The sequence below is a fragment of the Rhinoderma darwinii genome, chromosome 1, assembly GCF_050947455.1.
Source record: "Rhinoderma darwinii isolate aRhiDar2 chromosome 1, aRhiDar2.hap1, whole genome shotgun sequence".
NCBI classification, from domain to species: domain Eukaryota; kingdom Metazoa; phylum Chordata; class Amphibia; order Anura; family Rhinodermatidae; genus Rhinoderma; species Rhinoderma darwinii.
The window spans coordinates 480,124,251-480,143,554 of NC_134687.1; the positions used below are offsets into that span (position 1 = coordinate 480,124,251).

At 41.8% G+C, this 19,304-nt stretch overlaps 2 protein-coding genes across 3 annotated transcripts in view; one reads left to right on the plus strand and one right to left on the minus strand.

Annotated features, from left to right (window-relative positions):
• RHOF (ras homolog family member F, filopodia associated) overlaps positions 1-6,495 on the plus strand; it is a 79,442-nt gene extending 72,947 nt beyond the window's left edge. Inside the window, exon 5 of the mRNA XM_075854733.1 lies at positions 5,575-6,495. Coding sequence (XP_075710848.1) covers positions 5,575-5,742 — 168 coding nt within the window. The 3' untranslated portion in view covers positions 5,743-6,495. The remainder of the gene's footprint in view (positions 1-5,574) is intronic.
• A 5,789-nt stretch (positions 6,496-12,284) lies between these two features.
• Positions 12,285-19,304, minus strand: part of TMEM120B (transmembrane protein 120B) — an 82,260-nt gene continuing 75,240 nt past the window's right edge. For both annotated transcript variants that reach the window (XM_075854746.1, XM_075854752.1), the window contains one exon: positions 12,285-12,780. In XM_075854746.1, the coding sequence (XP_075710861.1) occupies positions 12,673-12,780 (108 nt within the window). In that variant the 3' untranslated portion in view covers positions 12,285-12,672. The remainder of the gene's footprint in view (positions 12,781-19,304) is intronic.

Consider the following 19,304-nt stretch of genomic DNA (forward strand, 5'->3'; position numbering starts at 1 on the left):
AATTCAGGTGTTACATTCAGTTCCATTGCCACCAGGCACTTAGCCATGCAGTCACCGGTCCAAACATTTGTGAAATAATGGGTCTTTCTAAACAGATTACTACATTCCAGCTGTAATAGAACGCCACCGTGGTAACGGGTTGTGAACTTTCTTCCCTCCTAGATATGCAATGATCAACTGTGAGTGGTAGTAATGCAAAGTGTAAGCGTTTAGGAACCACCGCAACGAAGTGGTAGACGACGTAAAGTTACAGACGGGATCGCCGAGTGCTGAGGCGCATAAAAGTCATTTCTGCTGACTTAACTCCAAACGTCCTGGCATTAACATCCGCACAAAAACTGTGCGACGGGAGCTTCATGGCATGGGTTTCCACAGCCGAGCAGCTGCATGTAAGGCTGGGTTCACACGACCTATTTTCAGGCGTAAACGAGGCGTATTATGCCTCGTTTTACGCCTGAAAATAGGGCTACAATACGTCGGCAAACATCTGCCCATTCATTTGAATGGGTTTGCCGATGTACTGTGCAGACAACCTGTCATTTACGCATCGTCGTTTGACAGCTGTCAAACGACGACGCATAAAAATACAGCCTCGTCAAAAGAAGTGCAGGACACTTCTTTCAGACGTAATTTGAGCCGTTCTTCATTGAACTCGATGAAGCACAGCTCAAAATTTACGGCTGTCGGAGAAGCCTCGCAAAATGCGAGGAGGAGCATTTACGTCTGAAACGAGGCAGCTGTTTTCTCCTGAAAACAGTGTCATTTCAGACGTAAAAGCCTGCTACCGTGTGCACATACCCTAAGCCTTACATCACCAAGCACAGTGGCAAGTGTCAGATGGAGTGGTGTAAAGCACGACGCCACTGATCTCCAGAGCAGTGGAAACGTGTTCTGTGGAGTGACTAATCACTATATTCTAGATCTGGCAGTCTAATTGACGAGTCTGCGTTTGGCAAATACCAGGAGAACATTACCTGCCTGACTGCATTGTGTTCACTGTAACGTTTGGTATAGGAGAGATGATGCTATGGGGTTGTTTTTCATGCATTGGCCTAGGCCCCTTAGTTCCAGTAAAGGGAAATCTTAAAGGGGTTTTCCCATTGGGGACATAAATATCAGAGGTAGATGCCGGTCTACTCTGTGACCCGCACCTATCTTTAGATCGGGGCCCCTAAACCCTGTTCTACCCTTTTGTGTTCCGACTGATTTCCGAACATGTAAGTAGAAAACCGCATAGCTCATTGAGCTACGTTGTTTTCTACTTACATGGTGGGAAATTACAAGTGGCAGCGGGAAAACAAAGGTAGAACGGGGGTTTAGGGGGCCCCGTACTAACGATGGGTGCAGGTCCCAGAGGTAAGACCCTCATCTATCTGACATTCGTGACCTATCCTGTGGATAAACCCCTTTAATGCTTTAGCAATTGTATGCTTCCACTTTGTGGGAAGGCCCTTTTCTGTTCCAGCATGATTGTGCCCGAGTGTAACAATGGCATGACTGGGTGAGTTTGGGGTGGAAGAACTTGACTGGCCCATCCGACACCTTTTGTATGAACTAGAACAGAGATTGTGAGCCAGGCCCTCTCGTCCTCACAATGCTTTTCTGGATTAATGGGTAAAAATTCAGGCCTCATGCACACTTCAGTGTTTTTCTTCAGGGTGCTAGCTGTTTTTCTGACGGCTAGCACCCTGACCCATTCATTTCAATGGGGCCATGTACACTTCAGTTTTTTTTGACGGTCCCGTTGCTCCGTTCCGATCCAAAGTAGAGCATGTCCTACTTTGGTCCGAGATTCCGTGACCGTGAGGCCCATGCAAGTCAATGGGACCGTCAAAAAAACTGAAGGCACACGGAACGCGTGTGTGATGAAGCCATTGCCTAGCAATGGGCGGGCAGAAATACATTACAGAAATATTACTCTAATCAGCAGCCACTTGTCTCTATCAATCACTGATAGAGAAAAGAGGCTGCTGATTAAAAATAAAATAAAAATCAGTTCATACGTACCCGGTCGTTGTCTTGGTGACGAGTCCCTCTTCTTCCTCCAGTCCGACCTTCTTTCCTGACGCGGCAGCCTGTGATTGGCTGCAGAGGCGGTCACGTGGGATGAAGCGTCATGGCTGGAGGCCGGCCTTCTGACGTCATCCTGACATGCGTGACCGCCACTACAGCCTGTGATTGGCTGCAGCGGTGACATGGATGAAACGTCATCGCTGGAGGCCGGACAAGAGGAAAGTAAGTATGAACCTATTTTATTAATTTTTTTATTTCATTAAAATTGTATTTTCCGAGCGCCGAGCATGGTACTGTCCAGGGTGCTGAAAGAGCTACCGCCGATCAGTGCAGCCCATTAACTCTTTCAGCACCCTGGACAGTACCATGCTCGACGCACGGAAACACGGAGTGCACACGGCCGCTAAAACGGGCACACGGATCCGTCAAAAACGGCCGTGAAAACAGTGTCGGAAGTGTGCACGAGGCCTAATGCCTATGGGATATCGTAAAAGCTCCTTAAGGTGTAACATGTAGGTGTCCCAATGCTCTTGTCCATATAGTGTATATGTAAAATAGATGGCACACCATCAGCATAGTCCAAAGTGGAGTTTACATAGTGTTGCACAATGATCATTCAACCACAACAGACTTCTGTCACTAGTATTTGCAGCTTGTACTTTGCAGTAAATGTAACACATGGATACAACAGATGTCTGTGTATCTCCAGCTTTACTTTTTTCATTGCCTACTTGAACTGATTTTCTTTAAGCCTCATCTATATCAGACCTGAGGAGCAATAAATCCACTTTTTTTTTTTTTTATGAAGCACTCATCATGGGACTGTCATATTGTATACAATGTAAGACTATCTTGTAAAACCCTTGAAGGAACTGTATTTAGTGTCCGATATGATGCAGACGCCTAGTATTTTGTGTTCAGTAAACAGACTTAATTGTATGGGTAAGACTAATACACTTCTTAATGAAATGTGTCAAATGTTAGGATATGACGTTATATTGACTCCTCACCACCATAATACACTGACATTTCTCTGAGTAGTTTTCTGCATCATCCTCTCCCAAACACACTGTAAAGTCAAGTCTCTGTTGTATTATGGAAATTACTCATATATTGTCCTCCAGCAATTTACAATTGGGAGAAGGCCAAGATACTGCAATTTAATTGGTAATAGTCTACAGAATAAAGTGGTTTTATGAGGTTTGGGAAAATAAAAGGTCTACTTGTGTTCAAACAAACAGCAGCACTCTTGTCCATTGTATGTGTCTGGTATTGCAGCTCAGCCCCAGTCACTCGTATAGTTCCACTAATACATTTTTATTTAGTGTACTGATAGATATAGGAATAATGTATTTTTATAATTCTTCTATTCATGATCATTGCAATTCTATACTAGGTCTTCATTGTAGTTCTAGGGAATAAGGCAAAATGCTTTCATAGGCCTGGTAAGCCAGAAGGATGCTGCTATCATAATAAATATATATTTTTTCAGAACTAAATATTTGGGGTTCTGTTTGTGGTTTTTTTTTTACACTTCATGTGCATTATCGCAGTAAATAAATCAATGAAAATTGAATCAAATTTACAACCTATCACTAAAAAGGCCGTACTTACTGATACAAGGGCAGGTTATAATGCCATATCCCAGCAGGATGCAGACAGGCCACAACGTTCTGGTATATTTAGGCAACTTGGTTGTTGCTGTGCAGCCGACAACTACGCGGCAATAACAATGTGCCATTTTGCCACGAATTGCAGCAGCTCTGTGGTTTTAAAGAGGATCTGGTACTAATTTAGTAATGCACAATCTCCTACCTAATCTAATAGGTGCTATTTAATAAGTTTCACCTGTGCTATCTGCGAAACTTCGCCAATTTGTGGTAAAACCGCACACGGTTCTCTGCCGTCTGTATATTCAGACAGTCTGGTTGTTGTCAATGAGTGAGTTCGCATAGCTGTAAAATAATGAAGATCCACTCCGGAGCAGGGTGGACGCATTGTATTCTAAATGCGCACAGATCAGGCTTCTATAAAGGTGCGGCTACAGCCTATTGTTCATGCCCATACCATTAGATAAAACACTACAATCCATGTTTAGCACAAAATTTGATTAGATTTGACTTGGGCAGGACTTCTGGTAAACCCATTTTATTGGACATAATCCAGGTACTCCACTAATCTAGGTTGGGGGTGATAAAAAATAAAATTATTTCTGGTGAAAAATGTCTGTGGAGAGAATGTTCTACACAAAGGAATGTTATTTCAGAACAATGCAGCTGTGAATGCGTCTTCCAGTATGTTGGTTATATTATAGAGGTTCATAGAAACTTATGCAGAATCTGATTTGTTAAAAGCCTGTATGATCTTGAAGCACAAAGCAGTACATCTATGGGGTGCCTCGGCCTCTGGATGGGGTGGGGGTTTACTGGCAGATTTTTAAGTACAATAGCTGCATTGACCGGAACATGGACGAGTGTTGTAACTGTGAACCACACTGTTTTACCCAGAAAACAAAAAACTGGATTGCTTGTGTAAAGCACATACCATGGATGGAGCCTACTGTGTGTGCGTGTCTCTGAAATTGAGATTTTAGGGTATTGTTTCAAAAGGCACCAGGACCTCCTCACTAAGCCACTGCCTTAGGGTATGTTCACACGATGAGAGGCATTTACGTGTGAAAAGACAGACTGTTAACAGCTGCCTCGTTTCACACGTAAATGCTCCTCCTCGCATTTTGCGAGCTGTCTGAGACGCTCGTAAATCTTGAGCTGTGCTTCATTGAGTTCAATGAAGAACAGCTCAAATTACGTGGCAAAGAAGTGCCCTGCACTTCTTTGCCGAGGCAGTCCATTTACGCGTTGTCGTTTGACAGCTGTCAAACGACGAGGCGTAAATTACAGGTCGTCTGCACAGTACGTCGGCAAACCCATTCAAATGAATGGGCAGATGTTTGCCGACGTATTGTAGCCCTATTTTCAGGCGTAAAACGAGGCATAATACGCCTCGTTTACGCCTGAAAATAGGTCGTGTGAACCCAGCCTTACAAAGGTTCATGTTGTCTGAACACTGCAAATTGGTCACATTTTCAGGCCACAAATAAAATATTCTGCTGTACGCCATAGTAGGGGGTAAAGCGCACAAGATAACATTATGAGTTGGCTTGGTTTAAACTGTCCAACCATGAAGCAGGGTGCAGTCACCTGGGGTGTACTTGCTTTGTATTAAACTTTACAATGTATGTCTATGGGAAAAATATTTGGCAATGTAAGAACTAAAGAAACAGAACATTTTTCCCATAGGCATGCATTGTAGTTTTTCACACTCTGGAAATACAATGCACGCGTGCCATGTGTGACTGCACCCTTATGGTGAATCAGGTAATATGTGTTGACCGCTGTCGGTCAGGGTGTTGTTGGGTGGTAATACAGAACACTTGGTTCTGGGTTTAGTTTTACGTATTAATGTCCAATAGCAAATGTGGTCATCTGTTAAAGTGATATTAATTATTCATCTTCCAACATAATTTGTCACTAACACTTTTTTTTTTACTACTACTTAAAGGGTGAAGCAACATGTAAAAACATACAAGCGGAGGAGTACCTTGAATGTTCGGCAAAGTTTCAGGAGAATGTAGAGAATGTTTTTAGAGAAGCAACACTGATCGCGCTCAACGGCATGAAAAAGGAACAGAGGATGAGGAGGAAAAAGAAGACGTGCCTGCTTCTCTAAGCATCTGTGAACTTCTCATCCAACAATTCGCAACGCTTCCTTGGACTACAACTTCTAAAAGACTGGGACTGTTTTATTGTAAATACATTCTATTTTACTTGTACTATGGGTAATTCCAAATCCTTGCATGTTATGTTGTCACTTTACTCATTGTGCCTCAAGTTCAAGGGCTTTATAGAAGTTTGCCAAGTTCGTTGGTGGAAAGTGACTGCACAAATAGAACAAGGCCAGGGCTCTTTTCACGTAACTTACATACTGATGCACAGGAAGAGGAAAAAAAAAAAATAGTGAAGAGAGTCTAAGGAAAGTCTTCTGGACAACTACCATGAGTTTCTTGACTGCACCACAGGAGGTGTCTGTCCTGCCTGAGTTTGCCTTGGGACACCTGCAATACAGTTTGTAAGGTGTACCACAACTGCCAGAAAATATGGTTTACCTTAATGTTTGTGTATGACCCAAGAATTAGCACCTCGGCAGTGAGAACGTTAAGATCGAAAAAATATTGCATCCATGGCGGATATTCCAATACATGTGCATAAACATTTTATTTGAGAAAAAAAACTATTTTAATTTACTTCTATAAAATGCTACCATTCTGTTCATAGTGTTATATTTGATGCCAGAGCATAAAAAAAAAAAAAAAAAAATGTCAACGGTTTGCTCTGAAAATTTCAACTATCCTTTGAATCATAAGGATAATGCCGTTTCCGTTATTCATTAAACTGAAGCACCAATGTCAACATGGCACAAACCTGCAGGTTTTTTTTTCCCTACAGGATAACTTCTTTTTTACTTGAAGGGAATCTGTCAGCAGTTTTGAGGCCTCAAAACATACCTTTTGCTTTGGTCATGCAATTTGCGTGACTGAGAAATAGACGTTTGATTCCCCAGCGCGACGGTCGCTCTCTGCCCTGAGTGACTGCTCTAGCAGCCAATGGAGAGACTGCTAGAGCTGTCACTGAGTAGAGGGGTGGGGCTTGTAGTGCAGGAGCACTTGCAATCGGTATCTATTGGGTAACTGTTATACTTGTGTCCTAGTCTCCTGAAGAGGAGAGTTCTCCCCAGCTCTTACACTGTCCGTAGCAGTGACACGCCCCTTTGCCAGTTCGGCAGAAGACTGATCTTGAAAGCTGAAGAGAAAGCGTGCGTGCGTGCGCTCTCTCCTCACTCTTGCTGTAACACTGCCCGTATCTGATTGGACAGTGTCACAGTCATAGTAACACTCCCCCTTGCCAGTACACGCCCCATTGACAGTCTAGGGGGTTATTTAAATATCGGGCACCAAATATAACGGCACCGATATCTAAATAACGGAGACGGGTAGAAAAAAAAAAAATGTTAAAGAGGCTCTGTCACCAGATTATAAGGGCCCTGTCTCCTACATAGTCTGATCGGCGCTGTAATGTAGATAACAGCAGTGGTTTTTATTTTGAAAAACGATCAGTTTTTAGCAAGTTATGAGAAATTTTAGATTTATGCTAATTAGTTTCTTAAAGACCAACTGGGCGTGTTTTTACTTTTGACCAAGTGGGCGTTGTAAAGAAGTGTATGACGCTGACCAATCAGTGACCAATCAGTGTCATACACTTCTCATTGTTCCAGCCCAGCATGATCCACAGCACAGTGTGATTGTGCAGTGAAAGAAGCTGGGCTGGAACAATGAGAAGTGTATGAAGCGGATTGGTCAGCGTCATACACTTCTATACAACATCCACTTGGTCAAAAGTAAAAACACGCCCAGTTGGTCTTTAAGAAACTAAATCTAAAATTGCTCATAACTTGCTCAAAAATGATAGTTTTTCTAAATAAAAACCATGGTTGTTATCTACATTCCAGCGCCGATCAGATTATGTAGGAGATCGGGCACTTAAAGAGGCTCTTTCACCAGATTATAAGTGCCCTAGGGTTTGTGTAACCCTCCCCATTACCTGCTGCACATGTATGGGAGGTGAAAGGTTCTCTTTAATACTGGATGAATTCCATCTGGGCCAGGGGCTTTATTAATATTTTATTTGCTCAGACACAGCTGTACTTCCTCTTGTGTTAAGCAGGTAATATTGGGTGCAGAACCTTTATTACTGTCCTAAATATCTGGAACTGCCAGCTCATCAGTAAACACATGTGAAGAATAGCTGTTTAATATGCACCTTTTCCTTTGTCCCACTGTCAACTTTTTTTTAAAGGGCCAATATCAGATTTTTATTTTTCTTCTTCTTAGATTTATATATATTTCAAAGAAACAGTGTGGATTTATTTTGAGGTTATTGGATATTTGCTTTTCTACTTGATTTCAATATTTTTCCTATTGAGATCTTTGAGGGTTCTAAAGACTTCCACACTTAGACATTTTCTTACCAGAGGGTATAAATCTACTACACGATTCATCCAATATATTTTTAATAATTCCCCATTTATTTACCGTATACCTACAGTTCACTCATTGCTTTGGGTTGTTTTGGACATAATGGAGGAGAAATATCAAAACTGGCGTAAAGGAAAAGAGAGACTTGCCTTTAGCAACCAGAGAGCTTTTGAAAAATGAAATGCAATCTGGTTGCTATAGGCAACCGCTCCCCTTTACATCTTTTGATAGATCTCCCCTATTATCTGCAACCCGAGTAGTGGAGTGAACACCTCATTGTACAGATCCTGCTCAACAAATTAGAATGTCATAAAAAAGTTCATTTATTTCACTAATTTAATTCAAAAAGTAAAACTCATATTATATAGATTCATTACACACAGAGTGATCTATTTCCAGCATTTTTTCTTTTAATGTTTAAAATTATGGCTAACATAATAAAAACCCAAAATTTAGTCTTGGAAAATTAGATTATATAAACCCAATTTCAGAAATTATTTTTAATACCGAAATGTAGGTCTACTGAAAAGTCTGTACAGTATATGCACTCAATACTTGGTCGGAGCTCCTTTTGCATGAATTACTGCATCAATGCGGTGTGGCATGGAGGTGATCAGCCTGTGGCACTGCTGAGGTGTTATCAATGCGGCGTGGCATGGAGGCGTTCAGCCTGTGGCACTGCTGAGGTGTTATGGAAGCCCAGGTTGCTTGGATAGCGGCCTTCAGCTCGTCTGCATTGTTGGCTCTGGTGTCTCATCTTCCTCTTGACAATACCCCATAGATTCCCTATGGGGTTTAGGTCAGGCGAGTTTGTTGGCGAATCAACCACAGTATGGCAATATTTAGAGGGAAAAGACATGAACCGCACAATCCACAATATATATATATATATATATATATATATATATATATATATATATATAGATCTGAGCTGCTAGGCATAATTTAGAAATATGAACATGAGGTTCTTTGTAAACATTTTGATCAAACTGTATAAGCCCACTTGCCACTTCACGGCGACCTCTCTAAAGTGGGTCCCTACTCTAGCAGTTGCAGCACCGCATGGCGGCTACTGCCACCGCAGCACCGCTCCTGCAGAGGGAGCAACCCAGGGGCCCAAAAGCACCCATGCCTTCAGACCGTGCCAAGCCTCCTTGGCTCTGGGCCACGTCCCCCCCACAAGTGCAGCACTACAGCAACAGACACCACCATACAGCACCACAACAAGTGAACAGATGGAATAAGCTCACCTTACCATGCGCCCCCAGTGGCTGACTGAGAGCACAAGCAAGAGCAGAAACACTTATGAGGTCATTCCTGGATTGAAATCAGCTGGGTGGTGTCTGTTGCTGTGGTGCTGCACTTGTGGGGGGATGTGGCCCAGAGCCAAGGAGGCTTGGCTTGGCCTGATGGCATGGGTGCTTTTGGGCCTCTGGGTTGCTCCCTCTGAAGGATCGGTGCTGCAGTGGCGGTGACTGCCACGCGGTGGTGCAACCGATAGAGTAGGGACCCACTTTTAGGAGGTCGCCGTAAAGTGGCAAGTGGGCTTGCATACAATTTGATCAAAATGTTACAAAGAACCTCTCGTTCAAGTTTAATAATTTTGCCTAGCCGCAATTGATCATAGTATATAGTGGACGTGCGGTCCATGTCTAGTTTGTCTCATTGATACAACCACAGTATCACTGTGCTTATTATTGGCAGTGTGGGCAGGTGCAAAGTCCTGCTGGAAAATGAAATCAACAGCTCAATCAAAAGCTTGTTTGCAGAGAAGCATGAAGTGCTCTAAAATTTCCTGCTAGGTGGCTGCGCTGACTCTGGACTTATAACACAGTGGACCAACACCAGCCGATGACATGGCTCCCCAAACCATCACTGACTGTGGAAACTTCACACTGGACCACAAGCAACTTGGATTGACACCTCTCCACTCTTCCTCCACACTCTGGGACCTTGATTTCCAAATGAAATGCAAAATTTACTTTCATCTAAAAACAGGACTTTGTACCACTGAGCAACAGACCAGTCCTTTTTCTCCTTAGCCCAGGTAAGACGCTACTGACAATGTCTAAAGGAATGCGCCAGTTGTAGTCCATGTCCTGGATACGTCAGTGTGTGGTGGCTCTTGAAGCACTGACTCCGGCCGCAGTCCACTTCTTGTGAATCTCCCCCAGATTCTTGAATGGCCTTTTCTTGACCATCCTTTCAAGGCTGCGGTTATCCCTGTTGCTTGAGCACCTTTTTCCACCACACTTTTTCCTTCATCTCAACTTTCCATTAATATGCCTGGATACAGCACTCTGTGAGCAGACAGCTTCGTTAGAAATGTCCTTTTGTGGCTTACCCTGTGGAGGGTGTCAATGACTGTCTTCTGGACTACTGTCAAGTCAGCAGTCTTCCCCATAATTGTGTAGACTACTGGACTATTTAAAGGCTTAGGAAACCTTTGCAGGTGTTTTGTGTTGATTAGCTGATTAGAGTGACACCATGAGTCTAAAATCTTCAACTTTTACCAAAATATTATAATTTTCTGAGACTTAATTTTGGGTTTTCATTAACGGTCAGGGTATGTTCACACGCTTAGCAAAAAAAACGTCTGATAATACGGAAAGGGAAAACCGCTCCTAATTTTCAGACGTTTTTTTTAAGCCACTCGCATTTTTCACGGCCGTTTTCGGAGCCATTTTTCTATAGAGCCTATGGAAAAACGGCTCCAAAAACGGCTGAAGAAGTGACATGCACTTGTTTTTCCGAGCAGTTTTTTTTTTTTTGTTTTTTTTTTAAACGGCTGCATAAAAGAACGGCCCATCGAGACAGAACGCCGTTTTCCCATTGAAATCAATGGGCAGATGTTTGCTTTTCGACCGAAAATAAGCCGTGTGAGCATAGCCATAATCAACATTAAAAGAAAAAAAAACCTGCTGGAAATAGATCAATCCGTGTGTAATAAATCTATATGATAAAGGAGTTTTACTTTTTTGAATTACTGAAATAAATTAACTTTTTGATATTCTAATTCATTGAGAAGGAGCTGTAAGTGAAAGGGTCACATTGCAGGCTAGACAACTTTCCAGCCATCTTGCCTAATTATGCTCTGCAAATTTGATACACAAGAAGACTATCATTTTAAATTTATTTACCATTTTTCCCAGTCATAACCCATACATTTTTAACATGAACATGTATTCTACGTTCCTGTAAACATTATCACGGAGTACACAGCCTCGCTCGAGGCCATCTCCCTTTTCACATTTTCCACATAAAGTCACCTGTCAAGTATCAAAGTGTGAATTGTCTTAATTGAAGAAAAAAAAGAAAACAAAGCATACGTGGCCGACTCTATATGGATGATCACCTGAAGGTCGGTTAGGAAGTCACATTAAAGAGGCTCTGTCACCAGATTTTGCAACCCCTATCTGCTATTGCAGCAGATCGGCGCTGCAATGTAGATTACAGTAACGTTTTTATTTTTAAAAAACGAGCATTTTTGGCCAAGTTATGACCATTTTTGTAGTTATGCAAATGAGGCTTGCAAAAGTCCAAGTGGGTGTGTTTAAAAGTAAAAGTCCAAGTGGGCGTGTATTATGTGCGTACATCGGGGCGTTTTTAATACTTTTACTAGCTGGGCATTCTGATAAGAAGTATCATCCACTTCTCTTCAGAACGCCCAGCTTCTGCCAGATCACGCTGTGATGTCACTCACAGGTCCTGCATCGTGTCAGACGAGCGAGGACACACCGGCACCAGAGGCTTCAGTTGATTCTGCAGCAGCATCGGTGTTAGCAGGTAAGTCGATGTAGCTACTTACCTGCAAACGCTGATGCTGCTGCAGAATCAACTGTAGCCTCTGGTGCCGATGTGTCCTCGCTCGTCTGACACGATGCAGGACCTGTGAGTGACGTCACAGCGTGATCTGGCAGAAGCTGGGCGTTCTGAAGAGAAGTGGATGATACTTCTTATCAGAATGCCCAGCTAGTAAAAGTATTAAAAACGCCCCGATGTACGCACATAATACACGCCCACTTGGACTTTTAAACACGCCCACTTGGACTTTTGCAACCCTCATTTGCATAACTACAAAAATGGTCATAACTTGGCCAAAAATGCTCGTTTTTTACAAATAAAAACGTTACTGTAATCTACATTGCAGCGCCGATCTGCTGCAATAGCAGATAGGGGTTGCAAAATCTGGTGACAGAGCCTCTTTAAGTAGTTGTACTTGCTGTGCATGCCTTTAAGATCTGTCCAGATAACGTGGCCGGGTATTTTAGAATTTCCAAGAATTGTCAGTAATGTGCAGTAAATGCTGCAAGCAGCTTGACATGAGTAGTAACGGTGACTGATACATCTTGCTGTCCCTTATGGCATGTTAGGTGTTCTACTGCTGTAAAAGCGTAAGGGATCTGAAACTTTTCAATCTCTCCCAGAGAGAAATAAGGAGCTGCATGAGAGGATTACTGTTACAGGTGGAGGTAGGAAGAGATGCATCAACCCAAAGGGCTTTTTTTCTTTGCCACTTGTAGTGTATTTCATTGGTTATGTAACAGTCAAGTCCAGGTTCTCAATCATCATGGTTTTTTCTCCTTGTTTTTCTGAAACTTAGCATGGACCACCTTTAAAGTTGTCAGGAAGTTGCCCAGGAAAAGTACCAGAAATGTGAGGGCCAGCACAAAAACCTAGAGAGTTCATAAACAAAAACACATTCAATTAGTAAATCAGGATAAGTGGAAATTTGCCAGTGTAAAAACCATCCTAACGTTTAAATGTCTGCCTGGTAACGTGGGCCGACCTACATTAACAGCGTGTCAATCGGTACTTGTTTGCTCCATTTAACATGGCGCAATGATCAGGAGTCTGGGGACGAACCATAGTTAGTCCACACACAGTTTGCATATTGTCAGCAGCACATTCCCTGTTTACACGGCTATATGTCCTTCTGACAAACTACCATTTTTATGATCGCTGCCTTGTTTATAAGGGCCAATGATCAAGAACGAACATTTGTATAAGCGCTCGTTCGCCTGATCACTGGCCTGTGTAAAAAGGGCCTTTAACCAATGTTTAGCGCAGATTGGTAGATCAAAGCTTTGCATGCCAGTCAATTTTAAAGCCTAAGTTCAGTGACACACTGTTGTAACTGTTACATAAAGCAAATGATTTAACATAATTGGAGACATTCTCAACTATGTGATGCCCCCTTATCCTACAAATTATGGCTCATGTTTGCATCTGTTAATCAAATAACATCACTTTCTGTCTCAATAGCCACAGAGTCTAGTCTCCATTCACACATGGCAGATTTGTTGCAGAAATTTCTGCGACTGTCCCATTCAGCTGAATGTGGCTTGTAGGAATCCATGCCCGTGCTGCAGAAAATAACCACATGTATGGAATCAATTTTTCAATCGCAGACATTTCTGCAACTAACCTGCCGGCGTGACTGTACCCTTTACAGATCTGTAGCGGTCAGCGATAATTTCAATAGTGACTGGGGAGAGCAGCTTAAGTTCACGCCTCATTGACGCTGGGTTGTGGAGTCTACCTAGTTGTCAATTTATTCATATATTGGCCACCGAAACATAGGGGGCTGACTGATTGAAGTGGGAACGGAGGCATGAAGAGGGATTTATAATAAATTTAAGAAAAACGTTTTTTTTGGTGTTTTTTTATCACGGGGAAAGCAGGAATAAAGGTATGGCAAAAATGTTGCTCTTCTGGGGACCTGACAGGTCCTTTTCAAGTAAAAGCCGTATGTCAGAGAGAATGCCAGCCTCAAATTAAAAACACATTCATTTATTACTTTTTCGTAAAAAAAACCCGTGCGCGCTCGTAATATATATATCCTGTGACAGAATCAAAGACAGCAAATGGATTATGGATTACACTGTATATTTACATAAGAGTGCGTACTCAAAATCCAACATAAATCCGCCTTGCTATATTTTGAGCAGTGAATTACATACTGAGCAAACTACTATAAACTGTTAGCTGGTATGTGGAATACAACGCACCATTCATCCTCGACAGATTACAAATGGGATTTTTACAGTAAGTGGATTATATTCGTATAGTTAATCATCCAGGTAAAATGATGCAACGCTTTCTAGACACACCTGGTTCTAGGTTTCACTCACTGCAGAGGTAATAGCAGTGTCATCCTGAGTGTTTGTACTAGCTAGGTGTGCCCCATAATCTAGCCCCTGCCGTCTCTCCACCCCTAATAAACTCCGCAGACGCCAGATTTTCAGCAGCAGCACCACCAGGTAAAAGTGATTCATGGTGTTTGGTCTCAAGTTCACGAAGCCTATAATAATATCTAACAGGTAAATGATTTTTTTTTAATGAAGTGTGATGAATCGTAGTGCTCACATCTCTCACCTTTGATAATCAATAGACTCCTTTGGAGTTTATTGTGGCTTTTAAATTTATTTAAAGTGCAACAGATAAAAACAAATGCAAATGTCAGACCCGGCAACAAGAATAACCTTAGATATACAATTGCACCCCATTAATTAATAATCTACTGGTTTTAGCCACAGGATTTCCCAGTCTAATTCTACACATCACAGTCTCTCTAACTATCTTTATTAAAGAGTAACTAAACTTTCGAAAAACGTCTGACGTGTCATTGTGACACGTCAGAAGTTTTGATTGGTGGGGATCTGAGCACGGAGACCCCCAACGATCGCTAAACCAAAGCTGCAGCAGTGCTCGTGAGAGCTCTGAGCCACTTGTTTTTTGATCGGCTTTTCTGGGAAAGCCGAGCAATTGGTGTATGGGCTCAATAAAAAGTCTATGGACCAGTGCACCAATTGCTGGACTTTCCGAGAAAAGCCGATTCGAAACTAAATCGGCTCAGTGCTCACCCGAGCACTTCCGCCCCTTTGTTTTACCAATTAGTGGGGGACTCAGTGCTCAGACCCCCACCGATCAAAACTTGTGACATGACAAAAAAGTTTATTTAAAACTTAGCTACCCTTGGAGAACATGAGAACACCCTGCATGGTAAATTTGGGGCAATAAAGCTCCATACACTTCTATTCGTGTATAGGTACAAAGCTGTGACACACCTGCCCACATATCACAATCACACGGACATATATGCTTGTGTGTCAGAAATCAATATAAGCTATATTCTGCCTCAGGAATGCGCTCAGCCACTAAATAGTAACAGGGTGTAGATTTGAAAGTGTGATATAAAAGGAATAAGAAAAAAAAGAATGGATGAGAACCGTAGATGTTGACACCCACTAAACATTCAGAAGAGTATCTCAATAGTCTCACCCGAGCCCCCTCGCCGTGTATGGTAGTAGTCAAACGTGCAGGTTTTGTTTAGTCTTTTTTTATGCAGTTTAAGCCAAAACCAGGAGTGGATTCAAATAAGGGGATCGTTTTTTTAACGTTTTAGTACTTTTAAACATGTTTTTTTGTTTTTTTTTGTAAAAGTAATTTGTATCACTGCAGTAGAAGAGCCATCTACACAATTTGACTAATTTTTATAATGTTTTTTTTAAAAAAAAAAGGACTAAAAATACTTTTTCTTTTTAACATGCTATTTTGTATAAATGACATTTTTATTCTACAGGTTGTTACGATTGCGGCCATACCAAATATGTATTTTTTGTTATGGTGAACCATTTTTTATTTATTTTTTTTAATAAAAAATTCATACCGTAATAAATTTTAAAAAAAGGGGTTTATTGTGTTTTTGTGGGGAGACTTTATGAAAATGTATTAAACATAACTTTACTCTTTTTTTTTTTGTCACACTAGGGCAAGGAAGAGGTACAAATCTTTCCATTACACTTTTTCTGTTTGTTTCACTCCTGGTTTTGGGTCACAAATACTGAATCAAAATACTGCCGTGTAAAATTGGCATTACACTGACAAACTACACATTAGACCTTGCCTACAGCACGGCCTAATAGGCAGATACTGATGGCAGACCTTGTGGCTTTTGGTAGGGCCCTGGCTGTCATGGTAACAAATCGGCGCCTTCCGTTCTTGTCGTGGGACGCATGTGGGCTGACAGATGGAGTACTGTCCCTCTGTCAAACACCTTAGATGCTGCAGTCGCTATTGACCACAGCATCTAAGGGGTTAAACTGCCAGGATCTCAGATTCCGACAGATGCGGCAGGAGCTCGACTGCATTACAGAAGCTCCCGCAGTGATCTTGTGGGTACACTGGGTGAGATCCCAGTACCCACGACATCCAAGTGAAAAATAGATCAGTCAGAGACATTCTGCTCATGATCTATTTTAAACAGCAATGGAAGTAGCCAACTTAACCCAGCTTTGAGGAGAGGAAGGTGAAAAATAAAAATGAAAGCTGCACTCATGGCCCCTATGCCACAAACATTTAGATCCTTACATAGCATAACAAAATGTGGCCGCTGCTCTCTTCCATGCCTAGTATTTACAGGAACATTAACCCCCTAGCTGCACCACTCAGTAACTATACGTAGTCGCAGGAGGTTACTTCCCGCACGAGGATACATAGTTACTGAGTCGTTCCCGATGCACAATGTCCACGACAGTGTGCAGCGGGAACTGGGAGGTCAGCTGTCGCTGACACTCCACTCTTGCCGGCTAGCGGTCCCTTGCCGCCGATTTCGGCAATAAACCCCTTAAATGCAGCGATCGGTTGCAATCGCCGCATATTAAGGGTTTCTAGCACATCGGCAGACCCCGCTCCGAAATCTCAGGGTTTGCTGATGGTTGGCATAGCAACCAGAGGGCCATGCCTCCAGCTGGTCCCGATAGGCTTCCTGTCAGAGTGACAGGAAGTCACTGTGTCGTTCCGGATGCACACTGTCGGTGACAGCGTGCATCGGGAACCGGGAGGTCAGCTGTCCTCGACAGCTGACACTCTAGTGTTGCAGATAAGTGGCTCATTGCCGCTGATCTCACCAATTAACCCCTTAAATGCGGCGATCGCCGCATTTAGCGGGTTTGTAGCACATCCACAGCCCCATGCAATCGTGGATGTTGCCATGGCAACCGGAGGCCAGACAATGGCCTCCGGTTCTGACATGTATCGTAGCCTATGAGGACCAGCCTCTAGCTGGCCCTCGTAGACTTACTGTCAGAGTGACTGACGTCACACGGACAGTTGGAATACGTTACACTACCTAGGTAGTGTAATATATTATAGCAGCGATCAGAGCTGCAGGTAAAAAGAGAAAGTGTAAAAAAACAAGTTAATAAAAATGTTTTATAAAAGTGTAAAAATAAAAGGTTTTCCCCCTATAATAAGTCTTTTGTTGTAGGAAAAAAATGAAACCGTTAAAAAAAAACAAAAAAAAAAAACAACAAAGTACACATATTTGGTATCACCACGTTTGCAACGACCCAAACTATAAAACTATAATGTTTTTCTTGCACGGTGAAAACCGCAAAAAAAATAAAATGAAAACCTACGCCAGTATCGCTATTTATTGGTCACCACCCCTACCAAGATATAGAATAAAAAGTGATCAGAGTCGCATGTACCCAAAAATAGTACCAATAAAAACGACAACCCGTCCTGCAAAAAAACAAGCCCTTACACCGCTTTGACTGAAAAATAAAAACAAGTTATGGCTCTCAAATATGGCAACATAATTTTATAAAAATGTGACTTTATTGTGCAAACGCTGCAAAACATAAAAAAAACTATATACATATGATATCGCCGTAATCCTACCGACTGGCAGAATAACGGCAATGAAACGGTGAACGGCGTAAGAAAGAACTTAAAACGCCAAAATCTCTGTTTTTTGGCTTAGCTCTAAAAAAAAAATATGTAATAAAAAGTGATCAAGAAGTTGTACGTACCATAAAAATGGTACCAATAAAAGCTACAGCTCATCCTGCCAAAAATAAGCCCTCACACCGCTCAATCTACCACAAAATAAAAATTTGGTGATACAAAACTTTTTTTTTTTTAACAAATAGTCTTTTCTTTGTAAAAGTAGTAAAATATATAAAAAAAAACCTTTATAAATTTGGTATCACCGTAATTGTATGGAGACGCAGAATAAAGTTAAGTTGTCGTTTTGACCACACAGTGAAAGAGGTAAAAACAAAACCCAAAAAAACTATTGAGGAATCACAGTTTTTTTCCCAATTTCAGCCCGCAAAGAATTTTATTTTAGTTTACCAGTACATTGTATGGTACTTTAAATGGTGTCAATAGAAACTACAATTCTTCCCGCAAAAAATAAGCCCTCACACCGCTCTAGTGACTGAATAATAAAAAAAGTTATGGCTCTTGGAAGGCAGGGAATGAAAAACGCAAAAGCAAAAAAGGATCAGTCCAGAAAGGGTTAATTAATTTGTAATAAAAAAACCATTTATGGCCACACGTGGGGTATTGCCATACTCGGGAGAAATTGGTCGGCTTTTTCTCTTTTATCCCTTGTGAAAATTAAAAAAATGCAACATTTTAGTTGACAAAAATGTTGATATTCATTTTCACGGCCTAATTCCACTAAATTCTACAAAAACCTGTGTCGTCAAAATGCTAACAATACCCCTATAAAATGCCTTAAGGGGTGTTGTTTCCAAAATGGGGTCACTTTTGGGGGGTTTCCACGGTTTTGGTCCCTCCAGGGCCTTGCAAACGAGACATGGCACCGAAAACCAATCCAACAAAATCTGCGCTCCAAAATCCAAAAGGGGCTCCTTCCCTTCTGAGCCCTGCTATAGGTCCAAACATCAGTTTATGACCATATATGGGGTATTGACGTAATCGGGAGAAATTGCTTTACAAATGTTGGGGTGCTTTTTCTCCTTTATTTCTTGTAAAAATTCAGCAGAAAAAAAAAAAGTAGATTTTCCACTTCACAGACGAATTCCCCTAAATTCTGCAAAAAAAAACTGTGAGGTCAAAATGCTAACTACACCCCTAGAAAAATTCCTTGAGGGGTATCGTTTCCAAAATGGGGACACTTTTGGGGGGTTTCGACTGTTTTGGCACCACAAGAACTCTTCAAACCTGACATGGTGCCTAAAATATATTCTTAAAAAAAGGAGTCCCCAAAATCCACTAGGTGCTCCTTTGCTTCGGAGGCCGGTGCTTCAGTCCAGTAACACGCTAGGGCCACACTTGGGATATTTCCTAATTCTGCAGAACCTGGGCAATAAACATTGAGTTGTATTTCTCTGGTAAAACGTTCTGTGTTACAGAAAAAAATGTATTACAAATGCATTTCGGC